At 37.2% G+C, this 22,808-nt stretch overlaps 2 protein-coding genes across 2 annotated transcripts; both read left to right on the top strand.

The window, feature by feature from the left end:
* Nucleotides 1–1,286: 1,286 nt before the first annotated feature.
* LOC132266535 (uncharacterized) lies at nucleotides 1,287–4,017 on the top strand. The gene is made up of 3 exons (XM_059767426.1): nucleotides 1,287–1,639; nucleotides 2,904–3,013; nucleotides 3,524–4,017. The coding sequence occupies exons 1-3, from the start codon at nucleotides 1,403–1,405 to the stop codon at nucleotides 3,666–3,668; spliced, it is 492 nt and encodes a 163-aa protein (XP_059623409.1). The 5' UTR covers nucleotides 1,287–1,402; the 3' UTR covers nucleotides 3,669–4,017.
* A 13,323-nt stretch (nucleotides 4,018–17,340) lies between these two features.
* On the top strand, nucleotides 17,341–20,149 carry LOC132267507 (uncharacterized). Its single transcript, XM_059768663.1, has 3 exons — nucleotides 17,341–17,732; nucleotides 19,110–19,210; nucleotides 19,736–20,149. The coding sequence occupies exons 1-3, from the start codon at nucleotides 17,493–17,495 to the stop codon at nucleotides 19,878–19,880; spliced, it is 486 nt and encodes a 161-aa protein (XP_059624646.1). The 5' UTR covers nucleotides 17,341–17,492; the 3' UTR covers nucleotides 19,881–20,149.
* Nucleotides 20,150–22,808: the final 2,659 nt, after the last annotated feature.

Below are 22,808 nucleotides of genomic sequence, written 5' to 3' on the forward strand. Positions count from 1 at the left end.
GTGATTTGGTGAAAGCCAAAACATCCGGATTCTTTCACATTCATCTTCCTTGTGTAAGTGGAACTTTGAGTAATGGATATTTGTGATGCCTTGTGCGAAAATCCATAACTTTTTTTTTTCTTTATTGTTGTTGGAAGGTCATATATTTCATGCTGCACAACAGAGGCTCTCTCCCCACCAGGGACATTTTGCGTTTCCCCATGCCACATGCACAGATGTGGGGGTGGGATGGTTATATGATCTGCACATATGTTTATCTTCAGTAGCTAGGTTAAATATTATTATGGTGTAGATTTGAAACTCAAAAGGCTCTCATCAGTTAATCAATTGATTACTTTGAAAGCACATTGCATACCTTAGCTGTTTCGGTTTATTTGTATTGTTCATGAAAATGCATTTCCTTCTGATTTTTTAATGCAATCACTCTATTTACGGACGTTATAAATCTGTGGTTTTATGCCAAAATATACCTTGGCTTTTAATCCGTCTGTTTCTAAATTAAAAATTGGACGACTAGTCATGAAGTATGTGTTTTCTGCAATTTTTTGGTGATGTCCTCTTTAATGTACTAGTCTTTTGTTGTTTGAATAGTTTAATCCTAGGAATTAAATATGGAGGATGCATTTGAAGATGATTGGTTTCAGAACTATCTTATACCAAGCACCACTGTTTTACATGGGAAAAAAAACACACATTAGACTGTTATGGTCATTGAAAAGCAAGGGATGATAATTTTATTTCTTTTCATCATATTGAATATTGACTGGAGGAAGTCATCCACCATTTCATACATATTCTCATTGGGTGCCTTTCTAGGAAATTATTATTTTTTGTTGTCAATTTTAGTCTTTTCATTATATTGAATATTGACTGGAGTTCTGCTGGAAGTTATCCACAGTTTCATACATATTCTCATTGGGTGACCTTTTAGGCTTTTTTTTTTTTTTTTTTGGGTGCTGTCATGGAATCTTCCTCTCCTGTTTATAATATTACATTTCAGACTTGCATCTACCGGTCCTTTGTCTTTTGTTCTTCACATGCGCGGACTCTAGCAGATTAATATGTACCTACTTGACCTTACAAAAAAATTTCAGACTTGCACCTACCAGTCCTTTGTCTTTTGTTCTTCACATGCGTGGACTTCAGCAGATTCATATGTGCCTACTTGACTTTACAAAATTTCATGGAATAAAGAATTGACTCCAAAGGGTTGTTCTAATAGGTCAACCCAGCAGTCATCTTTGAAAGTTAGGTGGGCTTAGTAGCTCCATGGAACTGGTGATGAAACTGGACCTCTGTGACTTCGATATTTATATCTCTTATCCTCATCTGTAATCTCAGACTGCTACAACTAATAAAACCAACAGAGTGATTTAGATTGAAGGTTCCCAAGGAAAGTCAAATGGGGGTGGAAACCGAAGGTGGTCATGCAAAATTAAATCAGTCCACACTGCCACCGCCTCCACCACCACCACCACAGTTCTGGCTTTCAACAAAACCAGCAGTTAAGACAATCGTTACAGTAAGCGTGACAAATCAGGAGATTGCCAAGTTCTGGAGGCAGAAGCGAATGGAGGAAGAAGATCATCTCCTTGCTGCTATTAAGGCTGCTGCTCGTATCAGGGCGCGCAAACTCACGGTAAGTTCCACTGAAAACCCAGGTTTTGTGATTCAATGCTCATTAGATGGCCAAACTTCAATGTACTGTGGTCTGTTGTTGAGCCTTCTATAAACTGCCAAAATCATTTGTGCTGACCTTGATCTGAGTCAGGCCAATTAAAACATGCTAAATATTCCCTCTCCTTTTCAAGTAATGTCTTTAGGTAACTATGCAAGATAAAAAGTAATTTGTGTATATGTATATCATTATCATCATCCTTGCCTTTGTCCCATATGAATGGGTTAGACCACATGAATTGTCTTTTTTCGTTCTTTTTTTTAATATATTCCATGTCTCCTCTTATATTTAATCTTTCAGAATTACTTTTAATTACTTCATTCCATGGAAGTTCTTGTTGGCCTCTTCGCCAACTACCTTCTAAGCAAACAACCCTTTCTCTAATTTTATCATTAATAGGTGCAATTCCTAGTTTTTCCCTCATGTTCATTACTAATCTTATCTCTTCATTTGCGTGTGTATTTGTTTTTGCCTATATGCACGAAACTGTGGCAAATTTAGTTTTGTATGGGTCTGGTGTGCACTACCTGCACAATAGTTGCAGGATTTATGAAGTATCTAATGAACCTTGGCAATTCAAAACAGATAAAGCTACCCCATTCCAACCAGTTGGTCCTCTAGCTTCACAACAAGAATTATCATAGAAGAGATATTTAGGTTCTATTTTTGGTTTGTGGATTTTGCGAAAGAATGTATTTTTTTTTCTATTGGTTAAATATATTGATGTTCACATAATGAAGGGGAATCCTGAAAATGAAGAAGGAAATGACGTATAAAGTAAAATCTATCTATTTCTTTCACCAATATTTCCTTCATGTTCCCATGATAACCAAATAAGGGTGAATCCTGTAATTATTTTTAAATCTCTTACAAACGGTGATTTGCTTCCTCAACATCAAGGAATGCAGGCACATTCTTTTACTGATATCATTTTGCATTGGTAGATATAGAAGCCAAATTTGGTCTTTGGGAGGAGAGAATCTAAAGAGAGTTTATGACAATAATGTAGACCAAACCTTTACTTATAGTATGTCTTTAAATATGACGGTCTTGTGATCCTATGATATCCTGCTGCTACTCAATGTGGGGAGCAGGTCCCCACATGCCAGTGCAGGCCATCTTATGTATTTGATGGATGAGACCTAAATAATCTCATACTAAGCTAACACTCTATACTTCTTGAATTCATGTACATTTGACTAACTTGTTGCTGTATGGTGTATAGGAGGATGACTATAAGCGCTTTGAGGAATCCTTGGAAGATGATGACGACGCCTATAATTCCAGTAAAAATGATGAGAACTACAAAGAGTTGCGTGTGGGGATAAAGGACTGGTAAGCTAAATTTTTAATTAACAATCCTTGGGATGAATTTTTAGTTTTAGAAGACATGAAGGTGAATCATCTAAGTCTGCAAAATGTTTTTTGTCTCTCTCTTTACGTATATACACACACATATATATGTTCCAGATGATCTTTCAGGAAATAATAACACGTAATTAAGACAAGCTTCGGTGCAGTAGTGATTTACCACATCTTTCAGTTGGTACATTGGAGTGAAAGGACAAGAAATGGATAGGAAAACTCTCTCTCTTTTTTTTTGTAACCATATTGAGTTATACAATCACAATTTGTTGTATGTAGTTGTGTGATACAAAGATGTATCCGCTGCTTGTTAACCCAACTACGCTGTGGAGTGGGCTAATATGACACACTGACAAACAGTACCATAGGCATGGCATGAATTTGCAGAGTTTTGATTTCTTCCAAGATGATGAAGTTGTACTTTTGATGATAATGTTGATGGCAACTTACTAACAGAGGTTCTTCAACTAACATGTGCAGGTGGACAAAGAGCAGGTATGCATATTTAAACCAGCCAGCGATCGAGTCCATGGATACACCCAAACGCCGAGCCTCCACTTACATTCCCAATTTTTGTGGTTATAAGCCTGCTGCCCCACCGACTACCTCATCTGGCATTTTTTAATTGATTCGAGCAGCTTCAACTGATCGAAATACTTGACACTGTTAAAACTTTATTTGGTGTAAACTTTTTCTGTTGAGAGGTGTGTTTCAAATGTATGTATGATTTATCTTGTCATCATACTTTGAAATGGTCTCTCAGAATAGGATTGGGATACTATAATAGTTGCAGCCCCTTTGTTGATGTTTTTCGCTAATGATTCGAACCAAAATAAATTTTGGGGGCACAACAAGAATTTGTATTTTCAAATGATATCGGAGGGATTTGCAGTCATTGGGGAAATTCCATTTTCTGCACGATTAATGTCTTCCTAGATTTTTGATTATTTCCAACATGAATCCCAATTTGTTTCCGACTGTTCTCAATCAAGAGATGTAGCTGCCCCTATTCTGAGACCATTGCATGGACAGAAAATTTTCACTTGGTTATCTGCAATACCACTTGCTAATGGATGGAAATTTTTTCAATACCCCGGAGTTACCTACTATGTACCAATTCCAAGAGCTCGGATAGATATAGCAATATTATGCCTCGAAGAGGACTTGAAGTCTTGAACCTCCGAATTCTTTTGCAAGAGGGGAGATTTTGAGTCTTGCATGTTTACCATTTTGTACCCGACGAATAAAATCTCTCTATTTTCCTGGAAAACAAGTTTTTTATACTGTTAATATGGTCTATGGTAGATTATACAGTTTACACTTACTAACCTGGTTTATCATAACCAAAAAGGTCTTGTAGCCTAGTGTTCTCGGCCAAAAAAATATATATATATATAGTATATCATAATTACACGGATATATTATTCTCGATAACCGTGTAAATATAGCAAACCTTAGAAGAGATTAATGTAATTAACCTTACTGAATGACATGCTTGTTCTTTCTATAGCAATTTTTACTTGACCCTCCTTTATTGTGTGTGGACAAAGACTTTAATTGAGTTTGTTCGACAAATGAGACCATTCCACATTGTGAAAGGGCATTGAATTATGCCTCCGGGCCTAACTTTTACTTCTATCTTCATATTATATTAATATCTTGAATTCATTAGTACTAATGAGTCAATACCCGGGCGTCACCTATTTTTTACTCCGGTCAATAAATTTTTTTTTTTTTTTTTAATTTTCGATAATGAGAAATTCTTTTTTTTTTTTTTTATTTATAGTTGGGACTCACACGCACTGTTTCCATGCCTGTTGGTATTTGTAATAGTCCCGAAAAAATATACATATAAACACTGGACTGTCTAGTGTAGGGAGGATGGAGATCTAAAAGGAGTGGGATTTTACTTTGTGTATAAGGTCTACCTTTTTTCAAAAATAATCTCCACTCTTTCTTTCTACATCTTGGATTCTCCGGTGCCTATGATAAGATTTAAGTTAACCAGAAAAATTTGGATGTGCCCGATACACGATGCACCGACCGATACATGCCATACTCGCAAAACACATACGGCTCACCCAATGTCATATATCTTAAGCTGTAACAACAATACTGTGTGGTATAACAAAAGACGACTCAAATCGTTCATATGTGTAAGGTGGGAGATGGCTCAGACTATTCACACATGTGAGCAAATCCCTCTGCTGCACAGCATCATGCTGTTACAGTAGAGTTGTCAGCTCCAAATTTAGTAGTCTAGTGGCAATGACTACATAATATCATCCCAACTTGGATATTTAGGGAACACTAAAAGCTTCATTTCTTAAGGGGGGGAAAAAAAAATTCATCTGTGGTGTTTAACTATTGGCAATGAAACGAAACATTATTGTGCAGTGAAGGTTTTGTTGGTTGCTGAGGGAGGATGTTATAATTTTAGTTTGTAAGGTCCTTTAACAGCATTTCATTGATTCGGAATGGATAGTAATCTTTGGAATTCAAAATGTTTCAAGGCTCTTTTAACACTTGGTTTTTGGATTTCTGTGTTGGGGGGTTGGTATTGGTTTGAAATAAATGCTATCTTATATCATATCTGGAAAGCTACCCTTTTTTTGTCATATATTTCACTGAAATTGTGTTCTTCACAAATTTAAAAGGGATTTAAAAGGGTTAATGGGTAATATGAGGCCTCCTTATGAACCATTTTGCTAGTAGCAGATAACTGAAGATTGAACTAGTTAAGAGGCTCTCATAGAAATGGAATTCTGCTGTAAAGTTCATACATAAAGCCACCCATGACTATACGTTAAAGTTAAGGTCATAATTGCATACTGTCGTAAGTACACCTGGGTGTATGCAAGGACATCTCAAAACACCTAATTGGAGAAGATAGGAGATTAATTTTTTTTTTTTTTTTTTTTTTTTTTTTTTTTTTTTTTCCCTGGAGATTGATTTCTTCAAGTGATTTGGTGAAAGCCAAAACATCCGGATTCTTTCACATTCATCTTCCTTGTGCAAGTGGGATTTCGAGTTATGGATATTTGTGACGCCTTGTGCGAAAATCCATAACCTTTTTTTTTTTCTTTATTGTTGTTGGAAGGTCATATATTTAATGCTGCACAACAGAGATTCTCTCCCCACCAGGGATATTTTGCGTTTCCCCATGCCACATGCACGGATGTGGGGGTGGGATGGTTATATAATCTGCATATATGTTTATCTTCAGTAGCTAGGTTAAATATTATTATGGTGTAGATTTGAAACTCAAAAGGCTTTCATCAGTTAATCAATTAATTACTTTGAAAGCACATTGCATACCTTAACTGTTTTGGTTTATTTGTATTGTTCCTGAAAAATGCATTTCCTTCTGATTTTTTAATGCAATCACTCTATACACGGAAGTTACAAATATGTGGTTTTACGCCAAAACTAGGGATGGCAACGGGGGCGGGTTCGGGCGGGTGTACCCTCCCTCGCCCCTCGCAACCGTTTAAAAACTCCGCCCCCGTTCCCACCCAAAACTGCAAAAACGGGAAACATTTCACTCCATCCTTTAACCGTTTAACATTTTTACTCCCGTAGGTACCCGTCCCGTCCCGTTTAAGACCACAATTGTCACGCCATGAATTTTCTAAATAAATTTCTCGATTTATTCAAATATTTTATTAACTGTTATTTTGCTAAAATTGCATATATGTATTTTGTTTAAAGGCATGTGTATATTTTTGTGAAGCTGAATTTGCATGAAACTCTTTGAAATCTTTGCTATGGTTTTTCCTACTGGGACTTCCCCTATCTCACCTCCTTCCAGTTTCATGTACCTAAGATTGCTAGTTGCGGGATTAGGTGGAAGAGTTGGTATTGAGGAATTAATTTTATTTTATTTAGAGTTGTTCTATATTATTTATTTGAGGAAATTGATTTGTATCAATAAAAGAGTATTTTCTTTTGAGATCCTGGGTGTAATTCTGATGTATTTGGATTTGAATAAATTGATAAATTTATTTAGAAAATTCGGGGCGTGACAACAATTTATTTATTGTTGAAATAAATTTGCTCGTTTTTTTTTTTTTTTTTTTTTTTTTTTTTTTTTTTTTTTTTTTCTTCTCTCTCATCTTCAATTCTTCACCATTGCAACTTTCCTTTTAATGAAATTTATTTGTTACTTTAATATTGTTATATAGGGTACTTAATATATAGTGGGAAATATATATATATTAATGAAATAAGAGTACTCAAGTAATTTGCTATCTAAACGGGGCGGGGCGGGGCGGGGCGACCTCCCCTAGCTCCTGAACCAAATCCGCGTGGGTTTTTATTACATCAAACCATCCTCGCCCAAATTAGCAAAACGGTTCCCCAAAATCGCCAAAAACGGGGCGGAGCGGGGCGGGTAACCGTGGGGGCGGATCAAATTGCCATCCCTAGCTAAAACATACCTTGGCTTTCAATCTGGTTATTTCTAAATTAAAATATGGACGACTAGTCATGAAGTATGTGTTTTCTGCAATTTTTTGGTGATGTCCTCTTTAATGTATTAGTCTTTTGTTGTTTGAATAGTTTAATCCTAGGAATTAAATACGGAGGATGCATTTGAAGATGACTGGTTTCAGAACTATCTTATACCTAGCACCACTGTTTTGCATGGGGAAAAAAACACACATTAGGAGGTTCAAAAAGTGAATTGATCAAAAAAGACCTGAAGCCTCCCCTGAGACCTTCCCGGAATAACCCAGCTCCCAACCACCTTAAACCACTTTTCACACCTACTAATCTTCCCTTGCAGATTGAAATGTATGAACCCCCACTACCACCTTCCCATCATGGCCAACATACAGATCATTATCCTCCACCATCAACCAAACCCCTTAGGCAATTACTGAATAACTCTTCCACCATTGCATCTACCTCCAAACAATCAACCCTCTGCAAACATCCTAAACCAAAGCACTTAAAGCCCCCCTCCTCACAACCTGCCACATTCCCAAACTCCATATAGTTACAACACAACAATCACTATGAGAAGAACAAGACCATCATCCCAAGGTCATCTAAGCCTCCACTTCATAACTCTAAGATTACTAAACATGACCATACTCCAAAACATACTTACCCTCCAAAAAATTTTAATCCATTACTCTATGATTCTCCTGGTCATTAAATTGAAAGGCTCCAAGAACAACTCCAATGGTCTGAAGAGAATTTGGGCAAATTAATGGATATGCACTATGAGAAGAACAATACCATTTCTGAACTAAAAGAAGAAGTTTCAAAGCTCAAGGCAATGAACACCACCACTACTGAGGTTACCACAGCACAATTGGTTCATCCAATCACAACAGCTACCACCACCATGGCTCCCCCAGAAGCAGCAGCAACAGCCACAGCTGAGGCTCGACCACATCCACCACCTCAGACCTCCACAACCACCACTGCTGCACCAACAAATGCTCTCCCACCATTGCAGGCACCAGGTTTGAATTCAAATTTGAATTTCAAATCTCTAAATCTGGTCAACACTACTTTGCAGGCTCCAACAATCCATACTGCCCAAAAAGGAAATAACTCAGCAAGCTTTCAAAACACTACCATTCCAACTCCTAACTCTCAGTCCAAATTAGCAGTCTAACCACCAACACATTTAAAACCAACTAACCATGCCTTATCCCCAGACAAAATAGCAACCTCACCTATCCTAACACACTTTACTACTCTACTTTCCCTATATACCAACAAATTACTCCACCCTAACAAGCATCCACCAGCAAAAACTTGGTCCAATGTTGTTGAACATAGAACAAACAAAATGAAATTTGTCTACATAACTCCTACATCTGCTAATCCCAACATTATTGAACCACCTAAAGAAGTTGTTGATGAAGGTTTAAATTTCTGGTCTTTTTTTCACTTGGTCGGATTTTCCATCCACAAGAAATTACCTTTCAAGGTAATACAAAATGCTGCAACTAAACTATGGAACCCATTTGGACTAACTGTCACCATCATTGGGGAGAACAACTCTTACATCTTCAAATTCAACTCCTTCTTAGAGGTGGACAGAGTACTATCTCATGGCCCTTAGTCAATAGTTGGGCATCCCTTCTCACTAAGAAAATGGAGCCAGAATAACCAATCTCGGCCTATTCAACTGGGCTGTTTACCTATTTAAACCAAGTTCTACAATGTGCCACATAATTACTAGACTAAAAAGGGTCTTAACCATATTGTAAATGTTGTAGATGAGCCATTACATGCTGATGAGGCCATAGAAATGATAATCAATTTGAAATTTACATGAATCTGCATCAACATTGACTTGAGTAAACTCTTAAGCATGTTGTTCAGCTCAAAATGGAAGACATGTCTTTAGTGGACATCAAAATTGAGTACCAATGGCTACCAAAAATATGTGATAAGTGTAAACTCCACAACCATTTAAAAGCCAGCTGTCCTCCCAAATTCATCAACAAAGCTCATGGGAATATCAGTACAATCAACCCAGACAACACCACCCCTTATGCTCATCCAACAATTGAAGGTTCTCCCCACAAAGATCATAACCCTGCAGTCCAACCAGCCACTGAATGGGTAACAGTTAGAAAGAAAAAGAACATGGGCACCTCAACTGCCATTAAACCATTAATACCAACCATTGCTAAGCCCTCAACTGCTAACTAATTCTCCCCACTACAGCACCAACCTTTTGACCCCAACAACCTTGACTCCCCCTCACCACTACAAACTCTCTCCTCAAACAACTCAGGCAACATAATGGTCAGTAATTCCATCACTGATTTACAGTCTTCTACAGCATCACCATCCCCACCTCATTCTCCTCTCTGTAGTAGGAAGCTCAACTTCTCCTCACCTATATCTACCCCATTCTCCCCTCACAATAAATTCATATCATCTATGCCAACACCTTACTGTAAACCTCATTCCTCCCACCAAACCTCTGGTACACCAAATACAATCCCTCAGCATAAGAATCAAAGGAAATCCAAACTTGATTATAAAAGGCACAGTCCTTCCAAATCCACTGATGTAGCTCATACCCACACTACCACACCAAAACATTCTTCAGTGTTTGCTTAGGCCAACAAACACATCTCTACCTCACCTTTTCTGGTCTTTTCCTCAATGAGTGATCCAGGTAGCTGCAGTAACACAACATAGAAAGGGAGATTAACTGCAAGAAGTTTCAAGAAAGTGTCAAGAATGAAAAAGTTCAACAATTCAGGGTTGATGCATGAGGGTTCTTTAGTAAGCTCAAGGTATCTTGGATGTCACTTCTCTCCACCCTTCTCATGATTTCTTTCTTAACATGGAATATTAGGGGGTTGAACCAACCCTCTAAACAATCAGAAATTAAAAAATTAATTTCTAATAGAAAATTGGATCTGGTTTCTATAGTGGGACCAAAGTGGCATTTTCAAATGTGGCAGCCATTCACAAAAATATTGCTCCACAGTCACAATTATCTTTTTTCAGACTTAGGTCGAATTTGGATAATTTGGAACCCTAACATTCTTAACCTATCAGTTATTCACTACAGTAGACAAGCAATACATTGCTAAATATCATTGATTGGTTTAAATCTGTCATTTTTCACTTCATTCATCTATGCTTCCAACTGTGCCATTGAAAGACAGGTTTTTTGGGATGATATCACTCACCACTCAACAATCTTTGCTTCTAACCCTTGGTTGTTAATGGGGGATTTTAATGTCATTCCCATGGAGAAAAGCATGGTGGTTTAATGAAAGGGAGCTTTGCAATGACTGAATTCAAAGACTGCCTCCAAAATGCTGATTTAGAGGACCTTAAGTTCTGTGGGATTTTATATTCTTGGTCAAATAAAAGTATGGGTGATGCTTGTATAGCTAAGAAGCTTGATAGGGCCTTGGTTAACCAAAGTTGGACAAACTCCTTCCCAATTTCAAAATGTAACTTCCTCACCCCAGGCATATCAAACCACCCTATCTTGGTTACACTGGACATTAACAAACCCCAAAGGCACACCCCTTTCAGGTTCTTTAACGCTTGAACTTCACACAAGCTCTTCTTATCATTAGTTCAAGGGGTCTGGAGCTCACACATCAAAGGAACTGCAATGTTCCAAGTTGTTCAGAAGCTCAAACAACTGAAAACAGTCCTAAGAACCACATGTGGGAAAGAATTTTCTGATTTGGACTCCAGAATCCATGCCATACAACTTGAATTACAGTCTTGTCAATTGGATCTTGACCTCTCTCCTAGTGATCCCACTATCAGAGAAATGGAAAGAGCCTTCACTATTGAATTGCTAAGACTGGGAACTATCCAAGAAGATATTTTGAGGCAGAAGTCTAGAATGGCTTAGCTTAAATTGGGGGACTGTAACTCAACCTACTTCCATAAGTCACTTAGTTCAAAGAACAATAAGAAGAAGATTGTCTCCTTGATACTTGATGATGGAAAAGTCATTCAGGATTGTGAAGACATTAAAATCCAAGTGGTTAACCATTTTCAAGCCTTACTTGGCCAATCCCCACCCCCTACACACCACATTATTGATTTAGCACCATTCATCACAAAGGTTGTCCCATCAAGCTTTCACTCCTTCCTTGAAGACATGCCAAGCAATTTGGAGATCCAAAGCTGTATGTTGAATCTAAACAAGGACAGAGCCCCAGGTCCAAATGGTTACAATGCTTCATTCTTCAAAAGTTCTTGGAATATTGTTGGAAGAACTATTACCAAGGCAATCTTAGAATTCTTCAGAAATGGGAAACTCCTAGCAGAGGTTAACAACACATATATTGCCTTGGTACCCAAATGTCAGAATCCAGCCTTACTTTATGATTACAGGCCTATCTCTTGTGTTAATAGCATTTACAAGTGTATCTTAAAACTTCTTGCAACCAGGCTTCAATCCACATTACCTGTACTCATTGATCAAGCCCAATCTGCTTTTATCCATGGCAGGAAGATCACTGACCATATTCGCCTAGCCCATGAGCTGCTCAGAGGGTATCAGAAACATGGTACTCCTGCAAGGTGTGCTTTCAAAGTGGACCTTAAGAAGGCCTTTGATTCAGTGAAGTGGGACTTCATTATCAGTTGTCTTACACTGCACAATTTCCCTCCTAAGTTTATTGCACTGATTAAAGCTTGTATCTCATCCCCATCATTTACCATTGCCTTGAATGGTTAGTTCCAAAGATATTTCAAAGGGAAGAGGGGCCTCAGACAAGGAGATCCAATATCTCCTTTCCTTTCAAAGGATGTAGAGTTTCATCCTTTAAGTATCATTGGAGGTGCAGAGAACAAAAAATTATTCATTTATCCTATGCTGATAACCTACTTCTGCTTTGCCATAGAGATATCTGCTCAGTTTCAGTCCTAAAGTCTGCTTTAGATCTTTTCAGCTCAATGTCTGGCCTTGAGATCAACCTATTTAAAAGTGCAGTGTACTTCTCGGGTATCAATGATCACACTTAGAATGAAATCTCCTTTTTACTTGGCATTCAAACAGCTACACTCCCAGTGAGATACCTAGGAGTGCCTCTCATATCCACCAACCTTAAAGTTGAGCATTGCAGCTTGTTGGTAAGTAAGATCACTTACAGAGTCTCTAACTGGATATCAAAATCCCTCTCCTATGCAAGTAAATTGCAATTAATCAAATCAGTCCTTGTCTCCACTCAAAACTACTGGTGTAACATCTTCATCCTTCCTAAGGGGGTTATAGATGAATTAAACAAAAAATTTAGAAGGTTTCTATGGTTTGGACTAGAGTTGAAAGCTACAGGATCAAAGTTTGCTTGGGGTAAGGCATGTACCCCTAAACTTGCAGGAAGTCTAAGGATCCCTAATTTGGAAGTTATTAATAGGGCTGGAATTCTAAGATTCATTTGGGACCTCCAAACTAACAACACAAACAGGCTATGGGTAAAATAGTGCCACTCACACCTCCTTAAATCTAGGAACCTATGGACTTTTAACTACCCCCAACCCTGCTCTTGGAGCTGGAGAAAAATGCTCGAATTGAGACATACTGCTAAAACTCTCATCAAGCATTCTATTGGCAATGGGGGGCAGGTACAATATTATGGTAGGATAATTGGCCCCAAGGGTCCTCTATGCTCAAGGTTTCCAATTTCTCTATTAACTGAGGGGGGAATTCATAAAGGAGTAACACTTGAAAACTTCATTCACAACAACAATTGGTCCTTTCCCATGTCCCTCACCAACATTATTCCAGATTGGCTAATCTACCAGCCCCAACTTCTTCTTCAAGGGACTCAAAGAAATGGACAGCCTATCCCACTGGTTTGTACTCATTCAGTCACACTATCTCCCATTTGGTAGGGGACCTTCCCAATGCCCATGGCACAATCTAGTTTGGAACTTTCCTTCCATAACTAGAATGAAGTTCATTCTTTGGCTGGCAGTCCAATCCAAATTGCCAACTCTTGATAGTAAGTCAATGTTTAAGCACATCAACATCTACCCACTATGCAATATATCCATGGAATCTCATGACCACATTTTCTTAAATTGTTCTTTTGTCTCTACACTGTGGCGTTTTATCAAATACAAGTGCAGCATCTTTACAGCCTTAAGGAGTTGGGATGCTCTTGTTTAGTGGGCAAGTATCCAATGGAAAGTCAAGAACTCAGTTTATCTACACAAAAAATTGGGGTTTTCAGCTTTAGTGTATCATACCTTGGAAGAAAGAAATGCCAGGATTTTCAAAAGGAAGAAGGCCTTTCAAAGAGTTGTCTATGTCAAGATCTGTTCAACCATCTTTACAATTCTAAAATTGGGGTGCTTTTGCGACTGTGCTTCATCAAGAGCTATTCCCAAGGATTGGAACATTTCCCCGTCGTGCTACAGACCTCCTCCGCGGCCGCCGAACTGATTCTTGGCAGCTCAGCCGCCGCTCCTTGCTATCGAACGGAAGTTCATCTTGTTAATGGCAATTGTCATTAATGGCAGTTACCATAATTTGATTCCAATGTTTTCATTGTTGAGCCTGCCCTCATGGGCTTGTTTTAAGCTTGTCATTTGCTTTCTTTAGGCCAATGGTCTATTGTAAATATTTCCTTTAATGAAAATTGCTTTAATTTTTGAAAAAAAAAAAAAACAGACACACACACACACATTAGACTGTTTTGGTCATTGAAAAGCAAGGGATGATAATTTTAATTCTTTTCATTATATTGAATATTGATTGGAGTTGAAATCATCCACCATTATTTTAGGAAATTATTATTCATTGATTGGGTGCCATTCTAGGAAATTATTATTTTTTGTTGTCAATTTTAGTCTCTTAATTATTTTATTTTATTTTATTTTTATTATTTTTTCACCAGGCAATGGTTTTTTTTTTTTCAAAAATTACCTGGCAATGGTTAGTGGGGTTATTAGTTAGAAAGGGAAGGGGAGGAGTTAGTACTTAGTAGCATGGATGGCTCGACCACTGATACTCACACCCACCCGTGAGCCTCACGCACCACTCACACCAACCCGTGAGGAGGCTCGCCCACCACTAGGGCTATAAGGCACATCCTTAGTCTTTTCATTATACTACATATTGAATATTGACTGGAGTTATGCTGGAAGTCATCCCCAGTTTCATACATATTCTCATTGGGTACCATTTTAGGCTTTATTTTATTTTGGAATAATTTCACTGACACCCCCAGTAGTTTGGTCAAATATCAGTCTAAAACATCTTTCGAAAATAACTATCACTTAGGTCCATTTTCACTTTTCCGTTACTGTCTCCGTTAAAAACATGGGAAAAGACATATCTGCCCCTAATTTTTTAATCACATTTAATACAAAATATCAAATAAGGTAAATGACTTTTATACCCCTTATATCTCTATCCTTGTCTGTGTCTCTCTCTTCTCTACAGATCAAAACCACTCTCTCTCTTCTTTATAGATGCGACCCACAGATTAACAAAACCATGAAACCCTAAAGCACAAAGATTAACCGTAACAGCTTTGGATCACCATGGCTGCACAAGTTTGAGTACTGCTCAAGGCACATCAATGATTTACTGGATACAGGACAACCCACAAGACGGCGATAGAGGTCAGCTAGATTTTCCACAAAATCAACGGATTTGAGGTGAGGATCTATGGGTGGCTCAAAAAGGTCAGTTGTAGGGAGTCAATAAGGAAGAAGAGGTTCGGCCATTGACACTGAATTGGTGTAATTAGAATTCGATAAAATGGAATTGATAGTCAGGTTGCCTTGCCGGTGGTGGTGGTGGTTGAACTTGCCGGCGCAGCCACTGGTGGTGGTACTACCAGCAGAGGAGGTATCTGGGGGGGCTTAAAGCGTGGACTTGGGTGGTCGGTTTCTGAGATTGAGACCACGCATGGTATCAATTTTTTTGCAATCTCTTTCTTTGATTTCTATTTTTGGCAACCTAAGATCTTTTATATATATGTATCAAGAATAAGATTTTACCTTAATTAGTTTTTAGGAGAGATGATCAGAACCCTAACCCCTCTCTCTTTCCACGCCCCCATTGCTGTTTATCACGAACACATGAAGTAAAGAAATTGTCAATTATTTACTTCAAACACTCATGATATATTATAATGGTGCTACGAACCACGTTTACAAGTTCCATATTTAAGAATCTGGTGGATCTGGAATTTGGATCTCAGGAATTTGGAATTTGGAGACAAGAGAGATGGAGGGGTGGTGGGAGCGAGGGGTGGTTTGGTGGCAGGCCAGATGTGGTAGTGGATGGTTCGATGGAGGAGGCCGGTGGAAGTTTAACCAGTCGCGGGGTTGAGTTTTGAGACGAGATAAAGGGAATGGTGGTGGGTACCGGCGAGGAGTTCTCTGATGGGAACAGAGACGGAGCCGATGTTTCAGTGGCCGAGGACGCCGTGGTTGGAGCGGAGTTGAAAAGGAGGAAGTGGTCAGTGGGGTTGCCCAAGTTTCTGGCTATTTTCATATTTGCCGATGTATCTCTATCTTCTCTTTTCTGGTTCCTTCTATATTCATGGATTCATACAGTTGTCAATACCAGATTTGCTTTCTCTCTCTATGATGTTACTAACAGAAAAATCTGAGATTACCAAAAATAGAAGTAAAGAAAGGAACAAATCAGATGGCAAAAAAATTGAAATCAAAGGAAGAAATATACGTGACCTCAGATTGGAAACTTTTCAGATTACCAAGAATTGAAAGGAAAAAATAAACATAATTATTGCCAAAAATTAACAATTGAAGAAAGAAATAAACATATATATATATATATATATATATATATATATATATGTATAGATATATTATACAAGTATAGGTTTTGCGTGAAATCAGAGTTAACGATGAACCTGCATCCAGAAGGATATGTTATTTATTGTCAGTTCTTCCACGATTTTGTAGCTAATGCCTAAAGAGAAGTCAAAAAAATGAATTTTTCCCTCAATATACCAAGGCAGCATAAAAGATTATTAATTTTTTTGTTAATCCGGAATCAAGATTGGGGTACCATATTTTTTTTTTAAGGTTTTAGATCTTTTTACCCAACTGAAGCTCTTCCAAAATACATCCTCCCAAGTAATAGCTGCTAAAGGAAACAAAAAATATTGCCCAAGCCATACAAGACATAACAATAATTTTAAATTTCATTAATTTTCTTAAAAAAATAAAATTTTCTTACTTAAAATTTCATTAATTTTCTTAAAAAATATATAAAACCTTACACCTGTATGGCGTATAATAGCCCTCAATAGCAAACTGTATGATGTTAATCACCTACTTTATTTATTCTTGTATATGAAAAAGGAAGGGTAAACATGTCATTTGAATAGTCAATCTAAAGTCAAATGAGGGTAAACATGTAATTTTAATCATTAAATAAACAATTTATTAGGTCAAACCAAAGTCAAAAGGTAAGAATGTCTTTTTACATGTAAAAAGTGGTCTGACACACCTATCAATTAATTTTTTGGGTGCGAGTGAAAAACGGAACAAACGTTTGTAATGTAAGTAATAGTTATTTTCGAAAGATATTTTAGATTGATATTTGACTAAACTACTGGGGTGTCAGCGAAATTAGCCCTTTTATTTTTTGTGCTGTCATGGAATCTTCCTCTCCTGTTTATAATATTACATTTCAGACTTGCACCTACCGGTCCTTTGTCTTTTGTTCTTTACATGCGCGGACTCTAGCAGATAAATACTTACATACTTGAGACCTTACAAAATTTCATGGAATAAAGAATGACTCCAAAGGGTTGTTTTAATAGGTCAACCCATCAGTACGTCATCTTTTAAAGTTTGGTGGGTTTAGTAGCTCCATATAAGTGGTGATGAAACTGGACCTCTGTGACTTTGATCTTTATATATCATCACCTGTCATTTCATATTGCTACAACTAATATAATCAACAGAGTGATTTAGATTGAAGGTTTCGAAGGAAAGTCAAATGGGGGTGGAAACTGAAGGTGGTAACGCAAAGTTAAAGCAGTCCACACTGCCACCGCCTCCACCATCACCACCACCACGGTTCTGGCTTTCAACAAAACCAGCAGTTAAGACAACCGTTAAAGTGAGCGTGACGAATCAGGAGATTGCTAAGTTCTGGAGGCAGAAGCGAATGGATGAGGAAGATCATCTCCTTGCTGCTATTAAGGCTGCTGCTCGTATCAAGGCACGCAAACTCACGGTAAGGTCTATTGATAACCCAGGTTTTGTAATTCAATGCTCATTAGATGGCCAAACTTCAATGTACTGCGCTCTATTGTTGAGCCTTCTATGAACTGCCAAAATCATTTGTGCTGAACTTGATCTGAGTCAGGCCAATTCAGCCATATATATGAAATATTCCCTCTCCTTTTCAAGTAATGTCTTTAGGTAACTATGCAAGATAAAAAGTCATTTGGGTATGTATTTCATTATCATCATCCTTGCTTTTGTCCCACATAAATGGGTTGGCCACATGAATTCTCTTTTTTCATTCTTTCATGTTATATTTCATGTTTCCATTTGGGTATGTATTTCATTATCATCATCCTTACCTTTATCCCACATAAATGGGGTTGGCCACATGAATTCTCTTTTTTCATTCTTTCCTGTTATATTCCATGTTTCCACTAATATTCAAACTTTTAGAATTACTTTTAATTACTTCATTCCATGTAAGTTCTAGTCGCCTTTTTTTCGTTTACCTTCTAAGCAAACAACCCTTTTCTCTAATTTTATCATTAATAGGTGCTATTCCTAGTTTTTCCCTCATGTTCATTACTAATCTTATCTCTTCATTTGTGTGTGTATTTGTTTTTGTCTATATGCACAAAACTGTGCCAAATTTAGTTTTGTACTGGTCTGGTGTGCACTGCCTGCACGATAGTTGCAGGATTTAGGAAGTATCTAATGAACCTTGGCAATTCAAAACAGGTAAAGCTACCCCATTCCAACCAGTTAGTCCTCTAGCTTCACAACAAGAAATTATCACAGAGGAGATATTTAGATTATATTTTTGGTTTGTGTATTTTGCGGAAGAGTATATTTTTTTTGTTTTGGTTAAATATAATTCAATTTCGCATAATGAAGGGGAAACCTGAAAATGAAAAAGGAAATGACATATAAAGTAAAATCTATCTATTTCTTTCACCCATATTTCCTTCATGTTCCCGTGATAACCAAGTAAGGGTGAATCCTGTAATTATTTTCAACTCGCTCACAAACGGTGACGTTCTTCCTAACATCAAGGAATGCAGGCACATTCTTTTGCTGATATCATTTCGCATTTGGTAGATATAGAAGCCAAATTTGGTTATTGGGAGGAGAGAATCTAAAGAGAGTTTATGACAATAATGTAGACCAAACCTTTACTTATAGTATGTCTTTAAATATGACGGTCTTGTGATCCTATGATATCCTCCTTCTACTCAATGTGGGGAGCAGGTGCACACATGCCAGTGCAGGCCATCTTATGTATTTGATGGATGAGACCTTCTAAATAATCTCATACTAAGCTCTAACACTTTATACTTCTTGAATTCATTTACATTTGACTAACTTGTTACTCTATGGTGTATAGGAGGATGAGTATAATCGCTTTGAGGAATCCTTAGAAGATGATGACGACGACTATAATTCCAGCAAAAATGATGAGAAGTTGCGTGTGGGGATAAAGGACTGGTAAGCTAAATTTTTAATTAACAATTCTTGGGATGAATTTTTAGTTTTAGATGACATGAAGGTGAATCATCCGAGTCTGCAAGATGTTTTTTTGTCTCTCTCTTTACGTATATACACACACATATATATGTTCCAGATGATCTTTCAGGAAATAATAACACGTAATTAAGACAAGCTTCGGTGCAGTAGTGATATACCACATCTTTCAGTTGGTACATTGGAGTGAAAGGACAAGATATGGATTATTGAAAGAACTCAGGAAAACTCTGTTTTTTTTTTTTTTTTGGAACCATGTTGAGTTATACAATCACAGTTTGTTGTGTGTAGTGTGATACAAAGATGTATCCACTGCTTGTTTACCCAACTACGCTGTGGAGTGGGCTAATATGACACACTGACAAACAATACCATAGGCATGGCATGCATTTGCAGAGTTTTGATTTATTCCAAGATGTTCAAGTTGTACTTTTGATGATAATGTTGATGCCAACTTATTAACAGAGGTTCTTCAACTAACATGTGCAGGTGGACAAAGAGCAGGTATGCCTATTTAAACCAGCCAGCGATCGAGTCCATGGATACACCCAAACGCCGAGCCTCCACTTACATTCCCAATTTTTGTGGTTATAAGCCTGCTGCCCCACCGACTACCTCAGCTGGCATTTTTTAATTGATTCGAGCAGCTTCAACCGATCGAAATACTTGACACTGTTAAAACTTTATTTGGTGTAAAACTTTATCTGTTGATAGGTGTGTTTCAAATGTATGTATGATTTATCTTGTCATCATGCTTTGAAATGGTCTCTCAGAATAGGATTGGGTTACTATAATAGTTGCAGCCCCTTTTGTGGGCTGACATGGTTGAGTGTATGTACTATGGTGTAACCTGCTGCATTGATTGGAGGTAGATTTGTGCAAGAAACTTCTCCTTCTTTTTCTCTTCCGATTTTCGTCAATGACATGCTTGTTCTTTCTATAGCAAATTTTACTTGATCCTCCATTATTGTCTGTGGACAAAGACTTTAATTGAGTTTGTTCAAAAATGTGTGCCTCCGGCATAAGTTTTATACATTGGCGAGCTTTTTCCAAGATAAACAAATTGTACTTTAATGATAATGATGATGGCAACTTATCAACAGAGGTTCTTCAATTAACAAGTGCAGGTGGACAAAGATCCGGTGTGCCTATTTAAACCAGCCAATAATCGAGTTCATGGATACACCCAAACGCCAAGATTGATTTGAGCAGCTTCAACTGATTGAAGTATTTTATTTTATTTTTATCCTAGCAAGAAAAATAGCCATATGGCCTCCACAAACATCGCCATAAACCCCGTACAAAGGCAAACAAATCAAAAAAGCAATAAAAGAAAAACTGAAGAATAGGCCTCCGATTTGTTGAGAAACAAACCAAAGCAAACCAGCAGACCACCCAGAGAGAGAAGAACAGCAACGGGAGTGACCCAAAAGTCAAGCCATCATCAAGATAACAGCTCCAAGACTGCATCCACAAAGTGCGTCAACTAGAAAAAAACCACCCAAACCCCGCACAAAAAGGCGGAAACACCAAAACCCGACATATATCAGAGATATAGCCGGAGCCAAAGCAACAGATCCACCCCATCTAGCCATAAACAAGCCAAACAGGAGTAGATCTAACAAAACAACAGCAAAATGACGTAAAATCCACCCATCGAGCGAACTAATTACAATACGCTGAGTTTATTAAGCGGTACGAGAAAGGAGATGCTAACTGATTTTAGTACTTGAGACAGTTAAAAACTTTATTTGGTGTAAAATTAACATAATCTGTGTTAAGGTGTGTTCCAAATGTATGTATCGAGATACAATGGGATTGAGATACTATAATACTTGCAGCCCCTTTTCTGGACTGACATGGTTGAGTGTATGAACTTAAACCTCGGATCCATATAGCAATATTATGGTTTGAAGAGGACTTGAACCTCCAAGTCTTTTGCACAAAGGAGATTTTGAGTAGCATCTTGAAAGTGAGTACCCAAAAAAAAAAAAAATTTCCATTTTCCTTGATAATAGGAAAAGGAATGGCAATTTTCTCTGACCTGGTCGGTTTTCATCCTGCCCTGTCCCTAATAAGGTGGATTTGGTAGCCCTTTCGGGACGGGTATGATAAAATAATTAAAAACCCGAGGTGGGTTTGGGGCGAAGCGGGTCCGCCCCCTTTCCCGATCATATATGTACCTTTAAAAAAATTATATTTATATATATTTAATATTTTTAAAATCCTTGTTGTTTTGTTGAAAGTGTTAGTTAATATATTAATAGTATTTACTATTTAGTAATTTAAAAGTTGGATCAACTTATTGATGAACCTAATTTTAGCATATTAGGCTAGTTTTTTTATTTATTAAATAATAAAAGTGGCATAACTTGCTTTGCTCCCACCCCGCAATTAAATGGAGTACACGGAGCAGAGGTAGGGATGATATACCAATTATAAACCCGTCCTGGAATAGGGATGGAGTTGAAATTTTTAATAGGGTGGAATAAGGTTTAGCCAAACATGTCCCAACTCCGCCCATTGTAGTGTTAATATGGTCCTATAGATTTACACCAACTAATCTGATTTATTTTAATCAAAGGTTTTGTAACCTAGTTTTCTTCCCAAAAAAAAAAAAAAAACAACCCGGTTTATAATAATTACAAGGAAACATTATTCTCGAAAAATTACACTATATGTAATCATAGCAAATCTTGGGAGAGATTAATGTAATTAAACTTAGCGAATGACATGCATGTTTTTTCTATAGCAATTTCTACTAGACCCTCCTTTATTGTCTGTGGACAAAAGACCTTAATTGAGTTTGTTCAATGAATCAGGCCATTCCACATGGTGAAAGGGCATTCAACTATGTTCTCCAGGGCATTCAACTATGTTCTCCGGCCTAACTTGTACTGTTATCATCACATTACTGTATTAATATCTTGACTTCATTCGTAATAATGAGTCAATACCCGAGCGTCACCTATTTTTTACTCCGGTCAATAATTTTTTTTTTAATTTTTAATAATGAGAAATTGTTAATTTCTAGTAATACAAAGAGTCTTGATCAAAGCAATTAATTTAAGCTCAAGCACAACTTACATTGCCATAACAACTGATATTTAAGCAGAATAAGAAATTTAGATGTTATTAGGTGGTGGTTAACATGTTTTACAATTTCTCGAAGTGTTCCTAAAATTAATTATCCAAAATCTCTGAATTATAAGAAATTTATCCCCTATGAGATAATATTTGACTAAGCAATATTTTTACATATATATATATATATTTTTGGTTATTTTACAACAGTTTTCTGCATGTGGCAATAATACAAATTTTCTTTTTATTTATTAAAAGCTCTTGAGAGGGAACAAAAATTCAATAACCACACGAAGAAAATTACAAAGAAAACGAGGAGAAAAAATATATATTTGGTTTGTATATAAACACTAAATTGTTTAGTGTCGGGAGGGTAGAGATCACCTTAAAAGGAGTAGGGTTTCACTTTGTGTGTAAGACCCACCCTTTTTCAAAAATAATCTCCGCTCTTTTTTTTTTTATATGATGGATTTTCCGT

This window comes from Cornus florida, unplaced genomic scaffold (genome assembly GCF_030987335.1).
Source record: "Cornus florida cultivar Cherokee Brave unplaced genomic scaffold, ASM3098733v1 CherokeeBrave_3.0.0_Hap2_Chr07, whole genome shotgun sequence".
Lineage (NCBI taxonomy): Eukaryota > Viridiplantae > Streptophyta > Magnoliopsida > Cornales > Cornaceae > Cornus > Cornus florida.